At 37.1% G+C, this 19,069-nt stretch overlaps 2 protein-coding genes across 3 annotated transcripts; one reads left to right on the top strand and one right to left on the bottom strand.

Annotated features, from left to right (window-relative positions):
- The first annotated feature begins 2,093 nt into the window (after positions 1–2,093).
- Positions 2,094–8,424, top strand: ARF2B (auxin response factor 2B). Of its 2 annotated transcripts, none has more exons than NM_001428259.1 (15): positions 2,094–2,339; positions 2,489–2,604; positions 2,773–2,868; positions 2,998–3,054; positions 3,180–3,335; positions 3,422–3,506; positions 4,223–4,313; positions 4,402–4,566; positions 4,709–4,828; positions 5,029–5,104; positions 5,200–5,371; positions 5,472–6,412; positions 6,493–6,680; positions 6,812–7,016; positions 7,272–8,424. In NM_001428259.1, exons 1-14 carry the CDS (start codon positions 2,294–2,296, stop codon positions 6,987–6,989), a joined length of 2,487 nt encoding a protein of 828 aa, NP_001415188.1. In that variant the 5' UTR covers positions 2,094–2,293; the 3' UTR covers positions 6,990–7,016; positions 7,272–8,424. The 2 variants fall into 2 exon arrangements, with proteins under 2 accessions (NP_001415188.1, NP_001415187.1); NM_001428258.1 differs by having other exon boundaries at positions 6,493–6,683.
- A 581-nt stretch (positions 8,425–9,005) lies between these two features.
- Positions 9,006–16,276, bottom strand: CD4B (ATP-dependent protease). Its single transcript, NM_001345933.1, has 10 exons — positions 16,161–16,276; positions 13,209–13,780; positions 12,872–12,987; positions 12,628–12,750; positions 12,372–12,557; positions 11,648–11,863; positions 11,219–11,436; positions 10,828–10,903; positions 10,654–10,743; positions 9,006–10,527 (listed from the first exon to the last, which is right to left on the bottom strand). Exons 2-10 carry the CDS (start codon positions 13,771–13,773, stop codon positions 9,346–9,348), a joined length of 2,772 nt encoding a protein of 923 aa, NP_001332862.1. The 5' UTR covers positions 13,774–13,780; positions 16,161–16,276; the 3' UTR covers positions 9,006–9,345.
- Between the last annotated feature and the right edge of the window lie 2,793 nt (positions 16,277–19,069).

Below are 19,069 nucleotides of genomic sequence, written 5' to 3'. Positions count from 1 at the left end.
AACATAATTGAAAATTGTTTGTATCGGTTAACATCTAATTACTATAGTGCCCTTTTTTTTTTATGAACGCACCTCACAAAAAGGATGACTTTTTAGCAGTAACAAGATTAATGAATAAATTGATTTAGGTTTTTAAATGGTTGTCCCATTTCATTTTTAGTGAAAGTATCTTGGTCAATGACTTGATAAACTGCTGCATACTTTTCATGTACATATCCTCAATGTTTTTCTGAATTTGCTCTTGCTTTAGGAGTTGGGACTAACAAAGGAAAAAAATACATAATCACTCTTATATATTATGATAAAAATATTATGAATATAAAATGAGATTAATATACCTAGAATAATATTTTAAGCGTAAATGAGGCTAATATACCTAGAATAATAATGTAAGTGTGGTAACTATGGATTAATAGTCTATTTGATAAGCAAATTGAATAATATACCTAGAAACACAATCTCAAGGAATTTTCACAATAGCTTAAACAATATACTAAACTTTTAACTTGTGTTAAGAGCTGTCAATACTTATATATATATTTATCAAATCAAAAGTTGACATCTATTTACAATGTATTATTTCGACGAAGGAATATAGTTTGACAATCCTTAGCCAAAAGTAGATTCGCACCTCAAGGAGTTTTCACAATAACTGAACCATTGTCCTAAACTTTTAAATTGCATTAAGAGTTGTCAATACTTGTATATATATTTATTTAATTGAACTTTAACATCTATTTATGAAGGGATATAATTTGACAACCCTTTCCAAAAAGTAGATCACCCCGATCCCAAACCATTCATCCGATTATCTAATACTCGTGAGTCGTACCGGCAAAATGAGTCCATATTTTGGTGATCCGTCCAAACTGTCCATATTTAATGGGTTTAGTGAGTGTTATTTTACATGGATAAAATATGGTTGATACCCATATTTGACCCATAAAAATATGGGTAAAATATGAATTAAACAAATGGGTTAAGTTTTTAATTTTTATTCACTCAAAATTCATGCTATTACTAAAAATAGTGTAATTTCTTTTCCTTTTTATGTTATCTATAAAATTAACTATTCTTCTCTAAAATTGAAAAGGTGAAATTTTGACCCTCCAGAAATATATAATTTAAATGTACATTTCTTTTGTTAATTACACTTACATTTTATTTATTTAATTTAATTTTATATTGGATAATCAATAATAGTGTAAGATAAACAAATTATATATCAGTATTGACATTGCTTAAAGTGCATTAAGCATGTTTTAGTCCTAAAATGCAAATATTCATTTACTTTGAAATTAAAATATTTTCATCTTATTATTACATAAATTTATTTTATATTGAAAAGTTATATGATTTTTTAATTTATTTTTATGATACAATAAAACTAAATCTACCATGTTTAACATTTTCATATAGAAAAGACTAAAATATCTTCTCCATATTGAATTCTTAAGTAAATTACTATTTATTCATGAAAACATGGATAAACAAGTATTTACCCAACCCATTTTTATCCATATCAAATATGAACAGATAGAATGATTACACATTTTATATTTATCTATTTTCAATCCGTCCATATTTGATCCAACCATATATGTTTATCACTACTTAATACCAATAAACTAATAAATCAACTTTATAATTAATTTATGAGTTATTGATTCATTTTGAACACTCCTATAATAACACAACAATGGGGTATAACTTGTATGTATATTTTCTATAATACGTGTCCTAGGAATATGCTTATCCTATTTTTGGAAAAATCCACTATCCTACTTTGTCCGTTAATAGTAGGACAAACGCCATTTCCCGTAAAAACAGAACAACTTTCTGCTAACGTCAAAGACAAACGTCTGTTAATTGCTCAACCAATAGGAATTCAACAACACGAAACGGCGACAACGTTTTCACTCCGTTAAAAACGCTTTTATTATTTGTCCCCCCATCCACTGTCTTCCCAACCGGTCAATTCCACAGGCTATAGCCGGTTTCAACACTAGTTAACACCTTAACCATGGTTAAATCCCTCTTCTCCTCTTTTTCTGTGTTTTCTCCATACAATCATTCCCCAAATTCCTTGAAGATATACAGAGATAAAGTTGCTATTTCTGCCGATTCTGAATTTGTTCTTCAGTTTGCATGTTTGGATTGTTTAAGTAAAGGCTTCGCTTGAAGTTGATTTTGTGTGAAGGGAGATTTTCCTGTTTTTGTTTTGTTGTGAATTGATTTGTACTGGAAGTGTTTGGAGGATGAGAGATCTGCGTTGAGTGTATGTGTTTACGAAATGGCTACTTCTGAGAATTGCCGGAACGCTGCCGGCGCCGGAAAAGGTAATTTTTCTGTTATTAAAAGGGTTTACCATATGCAGCTGCTTTCCTGTTGTGTTTGTGCCTCAAATTGGACATCAAATTCTACTTTTGCTAATGAAAATTTCTGTAATTTGCTCTATAATTTTGAATTCTACGTGTTGTTTATGAAGTTGATGCTGAGAAAGCGTTGTACACGGAGCTATGGCGAGCATGTGCAGGTCCGCTTGTGACAGTGCCATGTGAAGGCGAGCTGGTGTTCTATTTCCCACAAGGTCATATTGAACAGGTTTGCGTCTATATGTGCTTTCCAAACTGAGATATGTGCTTAATTTCATAGTTTTACCAATGAATCAACTAGGCTTTATTTGGACTAGTTTGGATTTTTTTTTATTCATTTTGGTCCATTCATCAGTCATGCCTATTTTTAGTTGACGTGTTTGAGTTTTTATGCTAGGTTGAAGCATCAACAAACCAAGCTTCAGACCAGCAGATGCCAGTATATAATCTTCCTTCTAAGATCCTCTGTCGTGTGATTAACGTCCTGCTGAAGGTGTCAGTTTTGTTGAATACAAAGTCTTGTTGTTTGGCCTAGCTTCCCTTTAGGATTTCCTGATGAATGATAGCCTATCAAGGATTCTGTAATCTTGGTGATTATGTTTTGACTTGTGTGTGTTCACAGGCTGAACCCGATACAGATGAGGTGTATGCACAAGTGACTTTGTTGCCAGAACCAAATGTAAGTTTACAATGTGCCAGCCAAGAATTACTTCTTAGTTCTTTTTGAAGTTCCTATGTCGTTTTGAGACTTCAAATATTTCTGATCTTTGAGTTGGACATCTAATTAATGGAACATTCTTGTAGCAAGATGAGAATGTGGTATCAAAGGAACCGATGCCCTCTCCGCCACCACGATTCCATGTGCACTCTTTTTGTAAGACATTAACAGCCTCTGATACCAGCACTCATGGAGGATTTTCTGTCTTGAGACGGCATGCTGATGAATGCCTCCCGCCTCTGGTTAGAAAGAATTCTTTCTCAATACAGTTATGGTGCCTGTATTTTGATAATGTAAGTAACTCATGGTGGTTAATTTTTTGTAATAGGATATGTCTCGGCAGCCTCCAACACAGGAGTTGGTGGCCAAAGATTTGCATGCAAATGAGTGGCGCTTCAGGCACATATTCCGGGGTATGATGCTTAATGCATTCTTAATCACTCTGTGTCGTTAAATTTTGTGACATGTACCACCTCCCATTCCTTTTGGGTCAATCCTTGCAGACGTAAAAGATGCACTATCACAATGTTGCTTTTTCATAGATCATAGGCTTATTTAATTTGTATGATTATATCTTCATTGAAATTTATTTGTCTATGTATCACCCCAGTTACAATGTTAGAATATAGTGAGTGTAAGGCAATGCATTGTGACTTCAGATACCTTTGTAAAATTATTAGCTGATAGTTTGGCATAAATTTGGAGAGATAGGGAGGGAATCCCTTGTGTTTTAGCGATAAACCAAATGCATGTCATATTGTTTAAGTGGTTTATATAGTTAACTCAGGGAAGAAAAACTATTTTATGATCTCTCAATAATGAGATAGAATCAGTGTGAGGAGCAAAAACATTGGATTTCTTGCTGGAGGAGAAGGATGAGACATGAGTCAAGAAAAATTGCTACTGTGATTCAGAGACTAATCAAAAAAATATTTTTGCTTGTGTGGTCAAGGGTGTACTTTTGAACCTTTTGTCCCCTTCTTATTTCTTCTTTTTGGTTGTATGGGGAATTTGTTTTGAGAGTGTTGAGACTTGGAGCACTATTGCTTGATGTAAGGTGTGGCATTACAATGCATTGGTTGGTTGTTCTTGCTATGTTTATTGAGTTTTATTCTCATGCTACCATCAGGCCAGCCTAGGAGGCACCTTCTTCAGAGTGGTTGGAGTGTCTTTGTTAGTTCGAAAAGGCTTGTTGCAGGGGATGCATTCATATTTCTTAGGTTAGCACTGACATACCGTCTCTTTTTTCCATTCTCCTGAGTTCATTAAATTCTAAAATGTTGGGTCACTCTATTGCTCTATTGTTAGAGGTGAGAATGGGGAGCTTCGTGTTGGAGTCCGACGTGCCATGAGACAGCAGGGTAATGCTCCATCATCAGTGATATCCAGTCATAGCATGCATCTTGGTGTCCTTGCTACAGCTTGGCATGCTATTCAGACGAAAACACTGTTCACAGTATATTATAAACCAAGGCAAGTGATTCAAATGACCAGGGAAAAATAGTTTAAGCTTGTTCCATAAATTGAGATCTATATCATGAAAGGATTTGGCTTTGTTACCTACTTGTTGCTCTGGGATTTTCCTTCCTCACTGCTTCAGTTTTATGTATCATAGGACGAGCCCTGCTGACTTTATAGTTCCATATGATCAGTATATGGAGTCTCTGAAAAACAATTACTCCATCGGGATGAGGTTTAAAATGAGGTTTGAAGGTGAAGAAGCTCCAGAACAGAGGTACATTAGCAGCACTAGAGGGATCGTTTTCCTTCTTTAGTAATACATGTGATTCGATGTGGTTTAGACTTTGATATGATATCAAGCATATCTGTATTATGGGCTTCAAATCAAATTCATACTATTTAGTGATATTTCGCATTAAATAAATTTCTTCTCTCAGAACCCCTGATTTTGTTGTTCACTCCAAAATCTTATAGGTTTACTGGAACTATAGTTGGCATTGAAAATGCTGACCTCAAAAGGTGGCCTGAGTCAAAATGGAGATGCCTGAAGGTAGAATCCACGTTCACTTTTTTTTTTTTTTCTGGTTGGTTATCTTTCTCCCATATTTAATACTGAAATATCATTCTTTCTCCCCTGATTTTAAGGTTCGATGGGATGAAACTTCTGCTATTCCTAGGCCAGACCGAGTTTCACCCTGGAAAGTAGAGCCAGCTCTTAGCCCTCCTGCACTTAATCCACTTCCAATACCAAGGCAGAAAAGGCCGCGATCAAATGTTCTGCCCTCGTCTCCTGATTCTTCTGTACTTACTAGGGAAGGTTATAACTTGCCCTTATATTTGAATTCCATACCCTGAACTGCGTTTATATCTACATTTCAAGCTGAGTGTTTCTTTTGTACTTTTGGCACTTTCTTAAGGTTCATCCAAAGTAGTTGTAGACACTTCACAAGCCAGTGGGTTTTCAAGAGTTTTGCAAGGTCAAGAAATATCAACCTTGAGAGGCAATTTTGTAGAAAATAACGAGTCGGACTCTTCTGAGAAGCCACCTATATGGCAACCATTACTGGATGACGAGAAGGCTGATGTTCATTCTGCGTCAAGGAAATGTATATCAGATAAACGGCTTCCTTTAGGGAGGCCTGAATCATCTTTTACAGATCTTTTATCAGGTTTTGGGGGGCAATCTAGTTCATCTCATGGATTCCATTCACCCACTGGGGGCCAAACAGCACCTGCTAGCTGGGTTAAGCGACAAGCTCTGGATAAGGAAACTGATTTCAGCTTACTGGCAAAACAATGGTCTCTAGTGTCTTCTGGTCTCTCACTTAATCTGATGGAATCAGGATTGAAGGGTGCAGATACTCTGTATCAAATGCGGGGAACATCTCGACTCAATTGTTTTAACGAGTATCCAACCTTCCCTGGTCATAGACCTGACAATCAGCAGGGAAATTGGTTAATGCCCCCGTCCGTGCTGCCTTATATTCAGATGTCCGCTCATTCTGGAGAAATTATGCCTAAACCCATGGCTTCACCACAGCCCGAAGCCATGAAACCCAAAGAAGGGAACTGCAAACTATTTGGCATTCCCCTTGTAAGTAAATGTGCCACCATAGATCCTGTCATGTTGCGGAAAAATTCCCCGATTCACTCAACAAGTAACATGCACTTTGGTATACATCCACATCAATTCCCTATAATTGAATCTGATCAAAGGTCTGAGCAATCAAAGGGATCAAAGCTACCAGATGATGGCTTCATAGTTCATGATCAGGAAGAACAATTCCAAACCTCTCATCCTGGTACTCGAGATAGAGAGGGCAAAGGCCTTGTTCATTCAACAAGGAGTTGCACCAAGGTTTGCACCTAGGCTTTTGGCTTAACTTTTGCTTATGACATTTTAAGAAACTTCAATAATTTGGGTTATTTTGATTTAAGGTTCATAAACAGGGTACAGCCCTTGGAAGGTCTGTTGATCTTGCAAAGTTCAACAACTATGAAGAATTGATAGCTGAACTGGATCACATTTTTGATTTTAATGGTGAGCTCAAGGCTCGTAACAAGAACTGGCTGGTTGTATATACTGATGATGAGGGTGACATGATGCTTGTTGGAGATGATCCATGGCAGTAAGTGGTCTCCTATTCTTTGTGATGCATAAAGGATGGAAGATGGTTATCTTTTTGGTGCTTCCTAAGTTCTGCAGTTATCTGAATTCTTATACTCTGCTTTGTCACCTGTTGTCTTTGTGAAACAGGGAATTTTGTGGTATGGTTCGGAAGATTTTTATCTACACGAAAGATGAGGTGCAGCGGATGAACCCTGGGACTCTCAATTCAAAAGGCGAGGACAATTCTTCTGTTGCAGAAGGCTCTGATGCTAAAGAAGTGAAGAATCTACAGCTTCACATTGATTCCAGTCCGGAAGATTCTTAGATAATAGAGAAGTCCTCCTTAATTGAGGTATTGAAAGTAAAATGCCAAAGAAAATATCTGTTGGCTCATTTTTAGCTGCTGTTTGTGTGACTATAAATCATCTCATTAGGGGTAAATGGGAAGTTTGAAGTTAAATTGTTACTACTAAATATAGAAAGGTGTCATTTTTTTGGGATTGACTAAAAAGGAATTTTTTTTACATCAATTGGGACAGGGATGTGGGGTGACAGTTGCCCTGCTGCAATATCCAGTTCGTTGACAACTTTTAATCTAATTTGACAGGTTTATTAAAATCTGTGGAAAATACTATATCCACCCAGCTGTTGGCATTTTTAGGGATTCTGGAAGGTGGTTACCCACATCAAAGTCCCTTTTAGCTTCCGGATGGCTGGTCTCCCCATTGATGCAGCTTCTGTAATTTGCAGTTTCGACCCTTTTTGGCGCCAAATTATGATGACTTATCTATATACAGAATACATGAATTATCAGCCTGGTCACAGTCTTGCTTTCGCTTATTTCCTTATGTACATACCCAGTTTTAACAGTTCTTCTGGCAGCTCTAGATGTAAATAAGAAAATGATACAACAGCATAATTTATGTACAACTTGTAGCCAACTGCTTTGAGTTTCCTCCGTATATCAGGCTATCAGCAGTTGTGGTCATCCGGGTGAACATGTCATGCAAAATATTGGTCTTATTGATCAAGTTACTGCTTCGTCCCTTTTGATTAACCGTGGTTGACGCTCACATAGGGCCAAGTTCCTTCTGCAAACATCGGGCTATTATAGTAGACATAGTCAGTATTTCTGAACTGGAGCAAATTCTCCAAAGCTTGGTGACACCATGGTGTGGCAATTTGGTGCCGTTTTGTTACCAGAGTACTGGAGGCCCAGAGCTTGGCCTGACAACATAGAATTGGTTCAGTTGTTGATCGACAAGGTTGCAGAACAATGTGGGGTATTTGGAGGAAGTGGGCGATTTCATTGAAACTTCATATTGCAGACAGCAAGTAGATGTTGCCAAATATAGGTATTTTAAAGTTATCTTCATGTAGCATATGGTTGATGGATCTTGTGCCGTCCACCCATGGAATGATGAGTCCAGGCTCCCTCTACTGTTCTTTTAGTATCTGATGTTGCTGGATTTCTTGTATATAAGAAAAGGTGTCACTGAATTACTTTTGGTAAATCATTGCTTCTATGAAACAAGCATCGTAGTGCATGGATTTTGTGTCTAGCAATCCTTGGGACTGGATGGTGCTGCTGAATATACTATGGTATCGGGGCTTCTTTTTGCTGCTGCTTGTTTAACTTATTTAAGCAGTAGCCATATCATTTTAAGCTTTACTTTGTTTATCTCGATCCTCCGCCCCTTTCTCCCTCATTGTATGAACACATTAATGGAGCTCGACTAAAATTGATCTCTTATGATGAATCTGTTGATATTTGTGAAATGTGTTTTGTTGTCTCGAAAGAAAGTATTCAGATATTTTGAAGTGAACCACAAAAATATTTTCTTTGTATGTGAACTACTCTAAAACTTGTGACCGAATTTTCTTGGAGTCCTCAATGTTTTAATTTTAAATACACTTCATTTATGTGCATCCAGTTCATTTGAATATATATATAAATTTATTCTATACTCAAAACTATGACATTGGACGCCTAAATATATTTAAGAGTTCCTATAACTCAACATATTCTACGTGTTCTAAAGCATTCATAAATTTACTTATAATATGTTGCCTCAATTAATTATGCATATCAATGTATATAACTTGTAATGAAACCTCATTTGATGTTGATGCGTAGATTTTGTGCTTAATTTATCTTCATAAATAGACGCTTCTAGAATACACACCCCTCCAAAATGAGCAGGAAGTAGCAATTTTAAGGTCTGCAGACGTATTTAGCCTACATAGTTAGATTATAACACATTCATAATGTAAACATTACTGAAATCATCATTATGTCACCCCCTAACTATTGTGATCTGAGCCAGATAATAATAATGAGAAAAGAGGTAAGCGCAGATAACTACATTAGATGAGCAATACGAGGATAACGATTCAACTGTCGCCTACAATAAACTAGATATGTTTTTTGATAAGGAGTGTCTTGTTAATACAATACTTTCTTGTGACCAACTACAATCTTAATCCAGTATACTTCTGTAAAATCATTAAAGATCAACATAGAAAGGATGCTGCCTTCTCGACGTGGCAAGATTTACCTGAGCATTCCCAGAGATAAACTCAAAAGTTGCTTCATAAGCCCCACAAAGCTTAGTGGCCAACACAAATGAACTCTTAAAAGACCACACAGAGACTGTTGAGCTAAAATGTGATCACCTGATCTAAACGGGGATAGGCTCAGGAGCCGGATCCGAGGGAGTACCACTACTTCCATTGAGGACAGTCACATTGCCATCTGAATCAACGTCCACGATAACTGAATCACCTTCTTTAATCTCATTTGCAAGCATTTTCTCAGCCATGCTGTCCTCTAAAAGTCTCATAATAGCTCTTCTCAGAGGTCGTGCTCCATAGCTAGGGTTGTATCCCTCGTCAACCACCCTGTCTCTAAACCTCTCTGTCACTTGAAGTTCTATCTCCTTAACTTTCAACCTCTCAAAGACCTCCTTAAGCATGATATCAGCTATCTCCTTAACCTCTAACTTAGTGAGCTGACGGAATACAATCATCTCATCCAATCTGTTCAAAAACTCTGGCCTGAAGTACTGCTTCAATTCTTCTGTCACTAAGCTCTTGATGCGATTGTAACTGCTATCCTTCTCATCAAGGTCGAGATCAAAACCTATACGACGGCCACCTTTCTCAATTACACTACTTCCAACATTTGATGTCATGATGAGAAGTGTGTTCTTGAAATCTACAGTTCTACCCTTGCTGTCTGTCAATCTTCCATCTTCAAGAATTTGAAGCATCATGTTGAAGACATCAGGATGAGCCTTCTCAATCTCATCAAAGAGCACAACTGTATAAGGTCGACGCCTAACAGCTTCAGTCAATTGACCACCCTCTGTGTAACCAACATAACCAGGGGGGGATCCAATGAGTTTAGAGACAGTGTGTCTTTCCATGAACTCACTCATATCAAGCCGGATCATTGCTTCTTCAGAACCAAAGTAATATGCAGCCAGTGCCTTTGCCAGTTCTGATTTCCCAACACCAGTGGGACCGGAAAAGATGAAACTAGCAATAGGTCTGTTGGGATTCTTGAGCCCAACTCGTGCACGTCGAATAGCGCGACTAATGGCTTTGACAGCTTCATCCTGGCCAATGATTCGTGTGTGAAGTGTTTCTTCCATTTTTAGGAGACGGTCAGATTCGTCAGTGGAGACCTTCTCAACAGGGATACCAGTCCAAGAAGAGACGATGTGCTGAATATCTGCTTCTGTCACAAGTGGACCTGTATCTGCAGCCTCACTTTCAGCCTTGCTCACCTCTTTGTTTTTGTCTATGAGGGCTGTGATCTGTGCCTTCAGATCCATTTCTCTATCACGTAATTCCCCAGCCTGTCCATTAATCCAAAACCATGTCATTAGAAAATTCTTTAATTATAATACTTGATAAGAAAATAGTTGGGCTATATAACAACCATTTTTGAGGGGTTCTTTAGATGTACATGACAAACTCAGTACCTTTTCGAAATCTTGACCACGAACAGCTTCATTCTTCTCCTTTGTTATCTGACGAAGTTCTTTCTCGAGCTCTTTTGCTTCCTCGGGGAGCTGGAGGCAACAACAGAGCATTGTCACTCAACAAATAGTAGGGCAATGACAGATTAAAAGAGAGACTAAGAGAGCATTTCATGCCTGAGCATGGCGAAGTCGAACACGAGAACCAGCTTCATCAATCAAATCAATTGCTTTGTCAGGCAGAAATCGGTCACTGAAATGTGAAAACGCAAGTGAAAAGATGTATCACTTAGCAGAACAAGGAAAAAAAAACTTTATACGAAAATCTATATCGTGGAATCTAGGACAATCTTTTCTAGAGATAAGCATAAAAACCTAATTAGATGCTGATAAACAAAAGTAAACCAACTTCTATTATCACACTTAACTATCATAAAATAAGTTGAACTTCAGGTCTACCGTCTTAAAGCAAACATATTTCTTCAAGGTACCAATGCATCAACAATTCAGGACGAGAAAAGAGTAAAAACGTACAAGAAGACATAGGAAAATGGTAGAGATTAGATACCTGATGTACTGGTATGAGAGCTGAGCAGCAGCCACTAAGGCTTCGTCAGTGTAACGAAGTTTGTGATGAATTTCATACCTCTCACGAAGCCCTTTCAGAATCTGTATAGTTTCATCAACAGTAGGTTCAGGGACCTTAACTGGTTGGAATCTCCTCTCTAGTGCAGGATCTTTCTCAATATGCTTTCTGTATTCATCCAGTGTAGTAGCTCCGATACACTGCAAGAAGCCAAGTAAATACACATGTAGAAGTTTTTTCTCCTGCTTTAACTGAGCAGTCATTTTTAACCTTCTTATGAGGCGGTAAAATGCATGTTAAAACAATGATATATCTTCTAAAACATTGAGTTGTTAACAGAAATATTCTTAGTTCTCATTTTTAATTTCTAGAAAGAACAGAAAGGAAAGAACAAGCGAAGGAGGAACTTACCTGTAGTTCACCTCGAGCTAGGGCAGGTTTCAAGATGTTTGCAGCATCGATGGCCCCCTCTGCTGCTCCAGCTCCAATCAATGTGTGCACTTCATCGATAAATAGTATTATTTCATCACTCTGCTTAATTTCCTCCATCAGCTTTTTTAGCCTTTCCTCAAACTCTCCACGGTATTTTGTCCCAGCAACAAGCAATCCCATATCAAGAGTTATCACCTAATTATCACCAAAAAAAGCGACTCTTAGGAACAACGAGAAAGGTAGCTATATCATAGCACGAAACATTTGACAAAGTTTCAGATGGATTAGATTCACAAGAATAGGTGGTGGACCTTTCTCACTTGAAATCACTTCAGTTTGATAGTTTGAGCTAAGAAATTAAGTTCAACAAGGGATACTAATCGTTTTTGCTCAATTAGTTATAAGCATAGATCGACAAATCAATCTACTAAAAAGAAATATGCCAAGAGAACAAGTAGCACGGAAGAATTTATATATAAAAAAATTCAAGAGAACACAGACACTGAAAATATAATTTGACATATTTCAATTTAGTGGAGATAGAATGCACATTCATTTGAACCCAATCCTTGTGAATCGAAAATACCACTAGACTGCACCTCATAACCCTGCTCAGCTTCTGGGTTCACCATATGATACAACAAATGGGAGAAGAAAGGGCACAGGTAAACATCACATTCTGCAAGCTATCCACATGACGTACCTTCTTCCCCTCAATTGTTTCAGGGACATCACCATTTGCAATTCTTTGTGCCAAACCCTCAGCAATAGCTGTTTTGCCAACACCTGGTTCACCAATAAGACAAGGGTTGTTCTTAGTCCGCCGACCCAAGATTTGAGTGACCCGTTCAATTTGCGGCTGTCTTCCAACAACGGGGTCCAATTTTCCCTACAAACCAAAAATGGACAATTATTCATAACTGTTCACATATCATCACAAATATAGTTTTTTAGATTACCTCTTCCGCCAATTTTGTCAAATTTGTTCCATACTCCTCCAGTGTTGGCATTTTTTGGCCAGAAGTTCCACCTCCAACGCTAGCACCAACAGCCTCATTACTCTCACCAACCATCCGGATCACCTATTTTTAGAAGAAGAATAAAACCAATGAACACTGGTCATGATGAAACCAAAAAATCCAACTTCCCACAAAAGCACAATATTAGACTACCCAGAGGAAGCATGTGAGATCTACTACTTGCCTGAGTGCGGATGTTGCTGGGGTCAGCACCCAAGTTTTCAAGAACACGGGCAGCCACACCTTCACCTTCACGTAGCAATCCAAGTAGCAAGTGCTCCGAACCAATATAGTTATGCCCTGAACCAACCAGTTTATAAATGGAATAAATATTTAGACAAATAATCATGCTGGTGCATGTAGAAGACCAGAAAGGCAAGCAAAGAGAAAGAAAATCAATGAATTTTAGAGAAAACCAAAGGTGTCAACGAAGCAACATGAGAATAAGACTCAACCGGAGAACCACTTTTAGACATGTCCCAAAGGTAATACAACAAATACAGACAATCAAAAAAGGATACCTAGCTGGCGGGCTTCCTCCAGAGAGAGTTCCAGAACACGCTTGGCACGAGGGGTAAAAGGGATCTCAACAGCAACAAACCCACTACCCCTTCCAATTATCTTTTCCACTTCCACACGAGCATCTTTCAAATTGATCCCCATCGATTTAAGAACCTTGGCAGCAATACCAGTTCCCTCACCAATTAGACCCAACAAGATCTGCTCAGTGCCAACAAAATTGTGACCAAGTCGTCTGGCCTCTTCTTGTGCAAGCATAATGACTTTTATCGCCTTCTCTGTGAAGCGCTCAAACATTGCTTTTGGTACAAATCGGCAACCTCGTGGCCGTCTGACATAAGTTGCAGCAGCTACTTTGGATTGGAGAGTTTGGCCAGATCTAACTAGTGTATCTATTGCATTGCATCCTCGCAATCCTGTAAAATCCCTCAGTGTAAGTGAAGATGATTGTGCATTGCATAGCATTGTAACAGCTCTTTTTGTTTTCCCAGATCCATTGAATTTGGTTGTCCTTTCACCAGCAACTGACGATGGGATGCTTGTTGACTGAACTAGAGCTCTAGCCATGATGGACCTGCCCAGGATAAGAAAATAATCAAAAAAGCTCTCCTTAGATAATCGAAAAATATCAAATCTTCCACATGACAAACCCATAACAGTATATGAAGTCAATGACACATCAATCAGCCAACATATCAACAAATTATTAATTCAAAAATTGATAACAAGTGAATGTCCATATTTTCCAATCCAGAGGAAGATAAAAATAGTGAGGCACAGTCCATTAGCAGAAAGATAACTCAATCAGAGAGTTCCCAAGAAGAAGTAGGAAGTATCCATACTCGACAGGAGTCGATGCATGACATATAGATTCTATGTAATAAAATATGTAACCATCTGTGTGAAACATGATTCAATGACATAAACCAAATTCAGTCTACCCTCCAAGATATAAGAACTGAAACACTACGCAACTGCTGAGTAGTACGTGCGCAATCCAGGATTGAGTAGCCAAGGTTTCATGAATAGATTGAACAAATAGGACAATACACACAGAGATATGTGGGGTTTGCAAACTAAATAGATGATTATAATAGGTTAGCATTGTGTAGCATTATCCCCCATTTTTCTCTTCCTTAAAACTCCCCTAATAGTTTGTTGCAACACATTAGAATGGGAGGTTTGGTCTTTGCAATTGAACACAACACCATTTGTACCGAGTATTCCCCCCTGTTCCGCTTTCACCACTCTGCTACAGAGATCTTTAGAAGGATTAAAAGAACCTCAGCAATTTTGATCAGATTATTCAAATTTCCAGCTCTTAGTAAACCCTAGAGAGACTGCTTAAAGGTCTGTAAAACTGATAACCCAACGGTTTCAGTACAAAATCCTAACAACACGAACGAGAGTACAGGAAAGAAAAGGAAAAAGAGTGAAGAACAAGAACAAGATATGATGTAGCAAATGACAGGATTCAGTAGACACATTCCTAGGCGAGGTATGAAACATGCAACGTCATTATTATAAAAATGAAGAGAAGTTTGGGTGGGCTATGGGGAGTTGATATTGAGCAAGGTAAATTTACTGCTGAAAAATCGACAGTGGCAACTGTTGAATTTGGAAGAGACAGTATGAGGAGTAGACAAGAAGTGAAAGGACAAAACTTTGGGCTACAGAAGCTTGATCCAATTGTTCTCTTTTGGTTTAGTTAAATCCATGTGGATGCAATTGAAGTCTATTCAATTTGTTCAATATTGATGCATTATAATAAATTGCCGACAAACGATGTTAGGGATACAAACATGAAAAATATGGGGAATTTGGGTGAAATTAGAGAATTTGGTTGGCAGACAGATATTCCTATATAGATATGAGCAGAACATTCCACATACAAGATATATATTATGATTCTCTAGAAAATCTACACAATCAACAACAATAACAACAAAATATAAAGTCTGAACCAAAATGAAATTGACATTCCCATGATCTCGTACCAACTGGAAAGGATCTTCGTCTCAACAAAAAAGATTAAGACCAAAGGGCAAGAGAAACATCCACTCCCTCAAGATAGTCCCAGTTACACGGGTGATCCTAAATACCAACTAAATTGAATACTTTGAGTATTTGGTGAAGGGTTGAGTCCGTGAGCTAAATTCGTAGCAAGTACCCACAACCATTTGAACTGCTCAAAAGAGTTGTGAAAGGGTTGAGCTACTTCATATCCCTATGAAGATAGACATTTTATAAACGAGCCAAGAATCCCACCATAAGTACTACAACACCTAAACCTCAATCCCCAGCTAGTTTTGGTTAGCTATACAAATCCTCACTATCCATTTCACTCCAGTTTAAACCCATCTCATTCCAATACTCAAAACATGTTCAAGCAAAGCTCTTCAAACAATGAAACAAACACCAGTTAGTATAAACTGAAGACACATCTACCAATCAACTATGCTTCAGTCCCAAACTAATTTTGGCTACAACCTACAAGAATCCTCTATATTAGCCCCACTTTATTTGGTCCCATCCATTCTAAAACTACTAAAAAAAAATTAGCCTTGATAAAGAAAATTGTCTTGTAAGACACAAAATAAGATTTTTCAAATTCTCAAATCTTACCTTATCCTTAAGTTTGATTTACAGAAATATCGAAAACAAGAAATTTGCTCAAGAAACAGCTCAAAGCAACTCAACTAACAAAATAACAACACACCCACTCAGTGTAATACCACAAGTGACTCGAAGCAACTGAAAAAACAAGAAAATTAGCTAAAAAGTTGCAAACTTTACCACTGAATTAGAAAATTAGCTTATCTTTTGCGTATGCAGTCAGCAAGAATTTCAATAAAAAAAAGGTAAAATTTGAAACAATAAAGAGAAACCCAAATATGAAAACTATAAGATATGAACAAATCAGCCATAAAAGATTAGGTAAAAAGAAAGACAACCTGAAGTCCCTGAAGAATCTGGGAGATTGTTGAAGAATATAGATGGAAAAGGGGAAGATGGGTTTAGAGGAAAATGGGATTAGGGTGACTGGATTGGAGAAGAGAGGAGAGCGGATGTGGGTATATATTATTTTTTTATTTAAGAAGATAATAGATGTGGATGATAAATAAGTAAGCGTTATCTACCCCTTCTGATATTAATTTATTGGCATCTTTTATTTTATTTTTTTATTTTAGAAAAAAGAGTGTAGCATTTCTCTTTTCACAAGTTACTCCCTAGCTCATACACCTAAAATATCTCTTCTCTTATTTTTTTTTTTAAAAAAATGACAAACGAGCAGCGGTAGACCTAGAATTTTACGTAAGTGGGTTTAATAAATTACTTCAATTGATAATAATAATATCGACAAGAGAAATTAGTTCACCATTTTTTTGACATGGGATTTAGTATGTTATCACAAAATGAACAATTCTTTAAATCGAGATTCATTTTTCTTTTCAAAAATGGGTGGGGTGGGGGTTCAAAACATTTAATAACAAAAATGGAAAGTTGATTTGGAAAGAAATTGTTGTAGATAGTAGAAAGTTGGTGGTGCAAGTTTGTACGAGGCCAAGTATGGACCGTACATAGTTTGACGGCCCGTAGAAGGCTGTCCAAGATGATGTCCTCACAGTTTGGGAAAATTTCAAGTCGCAGATGGGTTTTTACGGACCAACAAGACAATTCATAGAGTAAAGTATCGCTTGTGGGTTGAGTTCCGAACTTGGTGAAATTTGACTACCTTGGATCTACGGATAAATTATACAACTCGTAGTTGGGGTGGTTGTAGTTGGCCTTTAGAACTTGAACTTTCAGAAATTTGGCGCATGGATGACCAATATGGCCCGTAGGTGGAAATACAAATTGTACATGACCGTTCGTGGTTGAGGTACTAGACTTAGGACGATTTCCAGGGTTGAGTAGTACGAGGGGTGTTTAACGGATCACAGTTGAGGTTTGTGGTCCTTGGTTAAAGATGTTGGTTTTTCAGTAATTGGATCTATGGGAGACCAATACGCTCAATAGTCTCATGTACAATTTGTACATGGGATCCGTAGAAGTGTTCCAACAGTTATTTCTCAGGGCTAATTGGGTCTTTTTCTACTCTTTTAATATTTCAACTAAGTTGTTTTTAGACTATTCCTAAGCCTTTTAACTACTTTTAACACTTCAAATTTCTCCCGTTCACTCTAATTCTCTTGGAACTCCAAAAGATCTTAAGCCTTCTTCTCTAATGATTCTCTCAAGGTGATCTAGAGCTTTTTCAAGCTTCAAATCTCCCCTTACAAGTTCAAATCAAGGGTTCATCAAGGTACGTGGAAAATTCATCAATGAAGAAATCTCAAAATCTCATTTTGATTCTTACCCAAATTCTAGTGTTTTGTGATTCATGTATAGATTCACTTGATTTAAGGCTTTTGTTTTATTATTTTGATCTTATTATGCATAATTTGATCATAATTACATGTTTTCCATGCTTTTCACATGAGCTCATGCTATATGACAATTTTGATCATGAAATCATGCTTTGATGATATGGATGTTTTATGAATTGAAGAGATCATGATTCAAGAATACTTTCGAATAAAGTGTCAACATAATTTTATGAAATTAGGTTGCTTTCGATTGAACTATTCTCATTATGAAAAGATTATCATGATTTAGATGTTATCGATAAAGTATCTCTTATGAATTAATTATATTATGAAACCAATATATTTTAAAGGAGTTATTCTTATGATTATGAGTTTTCGTGAATTACTTGTTATACTAGATTCTTACATTTCAAAGAATAAGATTATGGATATGATATAATTATGCATGTTTTCCTTTGGGAGTTAACTTAACACTGTCTCAGACTAGTGACAATTACCCATGTCCCTGAACTACAACCCCCGTATGATGTCCCGATTGGACAATAGCCAATTATTCTTTCTAAGCTTAAGAATATGTTCCTTACCTTGACTAGTAGGACAATCTCTTTTCGATGTGGGAGCATGTAACACCTCAGAATTTGGAATGTTCAAAGAAAAAAGAAAATGCAGATTTTTGGCACTAAGAAAAGTTCTACGAGTCGAACCTACAGATCGTAGGAAGTAAATTGTAGAATGTAATGTTGAGTTTTAGAAATTTAAGTTTCTGGAGTTTAAACTACAAATGAATAGGACTAGTCATAGGATGGTTGATGAGTCGTAGACAGGTTTCGTAGAAAGGTTCCTGAATTGATGAAATTTTGGACCAAAAGTCAAGTTCAACGGATGGGTTCTACGAACGTTAGGAAATTCGACGACTCGTAGATTGGTCTCATGGGAAATAAGGTGAAATTGAGTTTCTGAAGTTGATTCTACGATTGACTAGTAGGGGCATCTAAAGTTCTACAGACCATAAAAACCATCTGGTAGTTATTTAGCTTGGTCATGCATATCATGTTTTCGATTATGTCCCCCGATGATCATGTTTTTCATTTTATTTCATGTCCCTCATACTTATTCCATTCTGATACTATTGTGTACTTGTGCCTGAATTGTTTCACAAATATAAGGTCTGATGATCATCCTCCTCCCGCTTGTGGCTAGTTGACTTGACCATTTGAAGTTCAAGAGTTGGTGAATCCTCATGTTCTAAGGACCATGTTACATTTACTTTGCTTTCATATGTATTTAGTTTTTGGATGTTGTATATGGTGTACAATTTACGTCCCGACCACTTCTTAAGATGTTTAGAACGACTTGTCGAGACTATGATTAAACTTTCACTTTATGTCAAAAATCTTTTATTGATATGGGAATTTTTACCTTTATTTCTCGTATCTTTGATTATTATGTTGTATACATGTCAAACGACTTGTGTAGGGCCTCTCAGGGTCTTA

Source organism: Solanum lycopersicum, chromosome 12 (genome assembly GCF_036512215.1).
Source record: "Solanum lycopersicum chromosome 12, SLM_r2.1".
In the NCBI taxonomy this organism is placed as follows: domain Eukaryota; kingdom Viridiplantae; phylum Streptophyta; class Magnoliopsida; order Solanales; family Solanaceae; genus Solanum; species Solanum lycopersicum.
Note: the sequence above shows the minus strand (reverse complement) of the source record. Positions and strands in the feature narration are given on the sequence as shown.

Coding starts and splice junctions, on each gene's coding strand:
- CD4B (NM_001345933.1), bottom strand. CDS start 13,773: ATGGCTAGAGCTCTAGTTCAGTCAACAAGCATCCCATCGTCAGTTGCT. Junction 10,904..11,218: donor CTCTCATACCAGTACATCAG/GTATCTAATCTC, acceptor TTCACATTTCAG/TGACCGATTTCTGCCTGACA. Junction 10,744..10,827: donor TTCGACTTCGCCATGCTCAG/GCATGAAATGCT, acceptor TGTTGCCTCCAG/CTCCCCGAGGAAGCAAAAGA.
- ARF2B (NM_001428258.1), top strand. CDS start 2,294: ATGGCTACTTCTGAGAATTGCCGGAACGCTGCCGGCGCCGGAAAAG. Junction 3,507..4,222: donor CTTCAGGCACATATTCCGGG/GTATGATGCTTA, acceptor TGCTACCATCAG/GCCAGCCTAGGAGGCACCTT. Junction 5,372..5,471: donor TTCTGTACTTACTAGGGAAG/GTTATAACTTGC, acceptor CACTTTCTTAAG/GTTCATCCAAAGTAGTTGTA.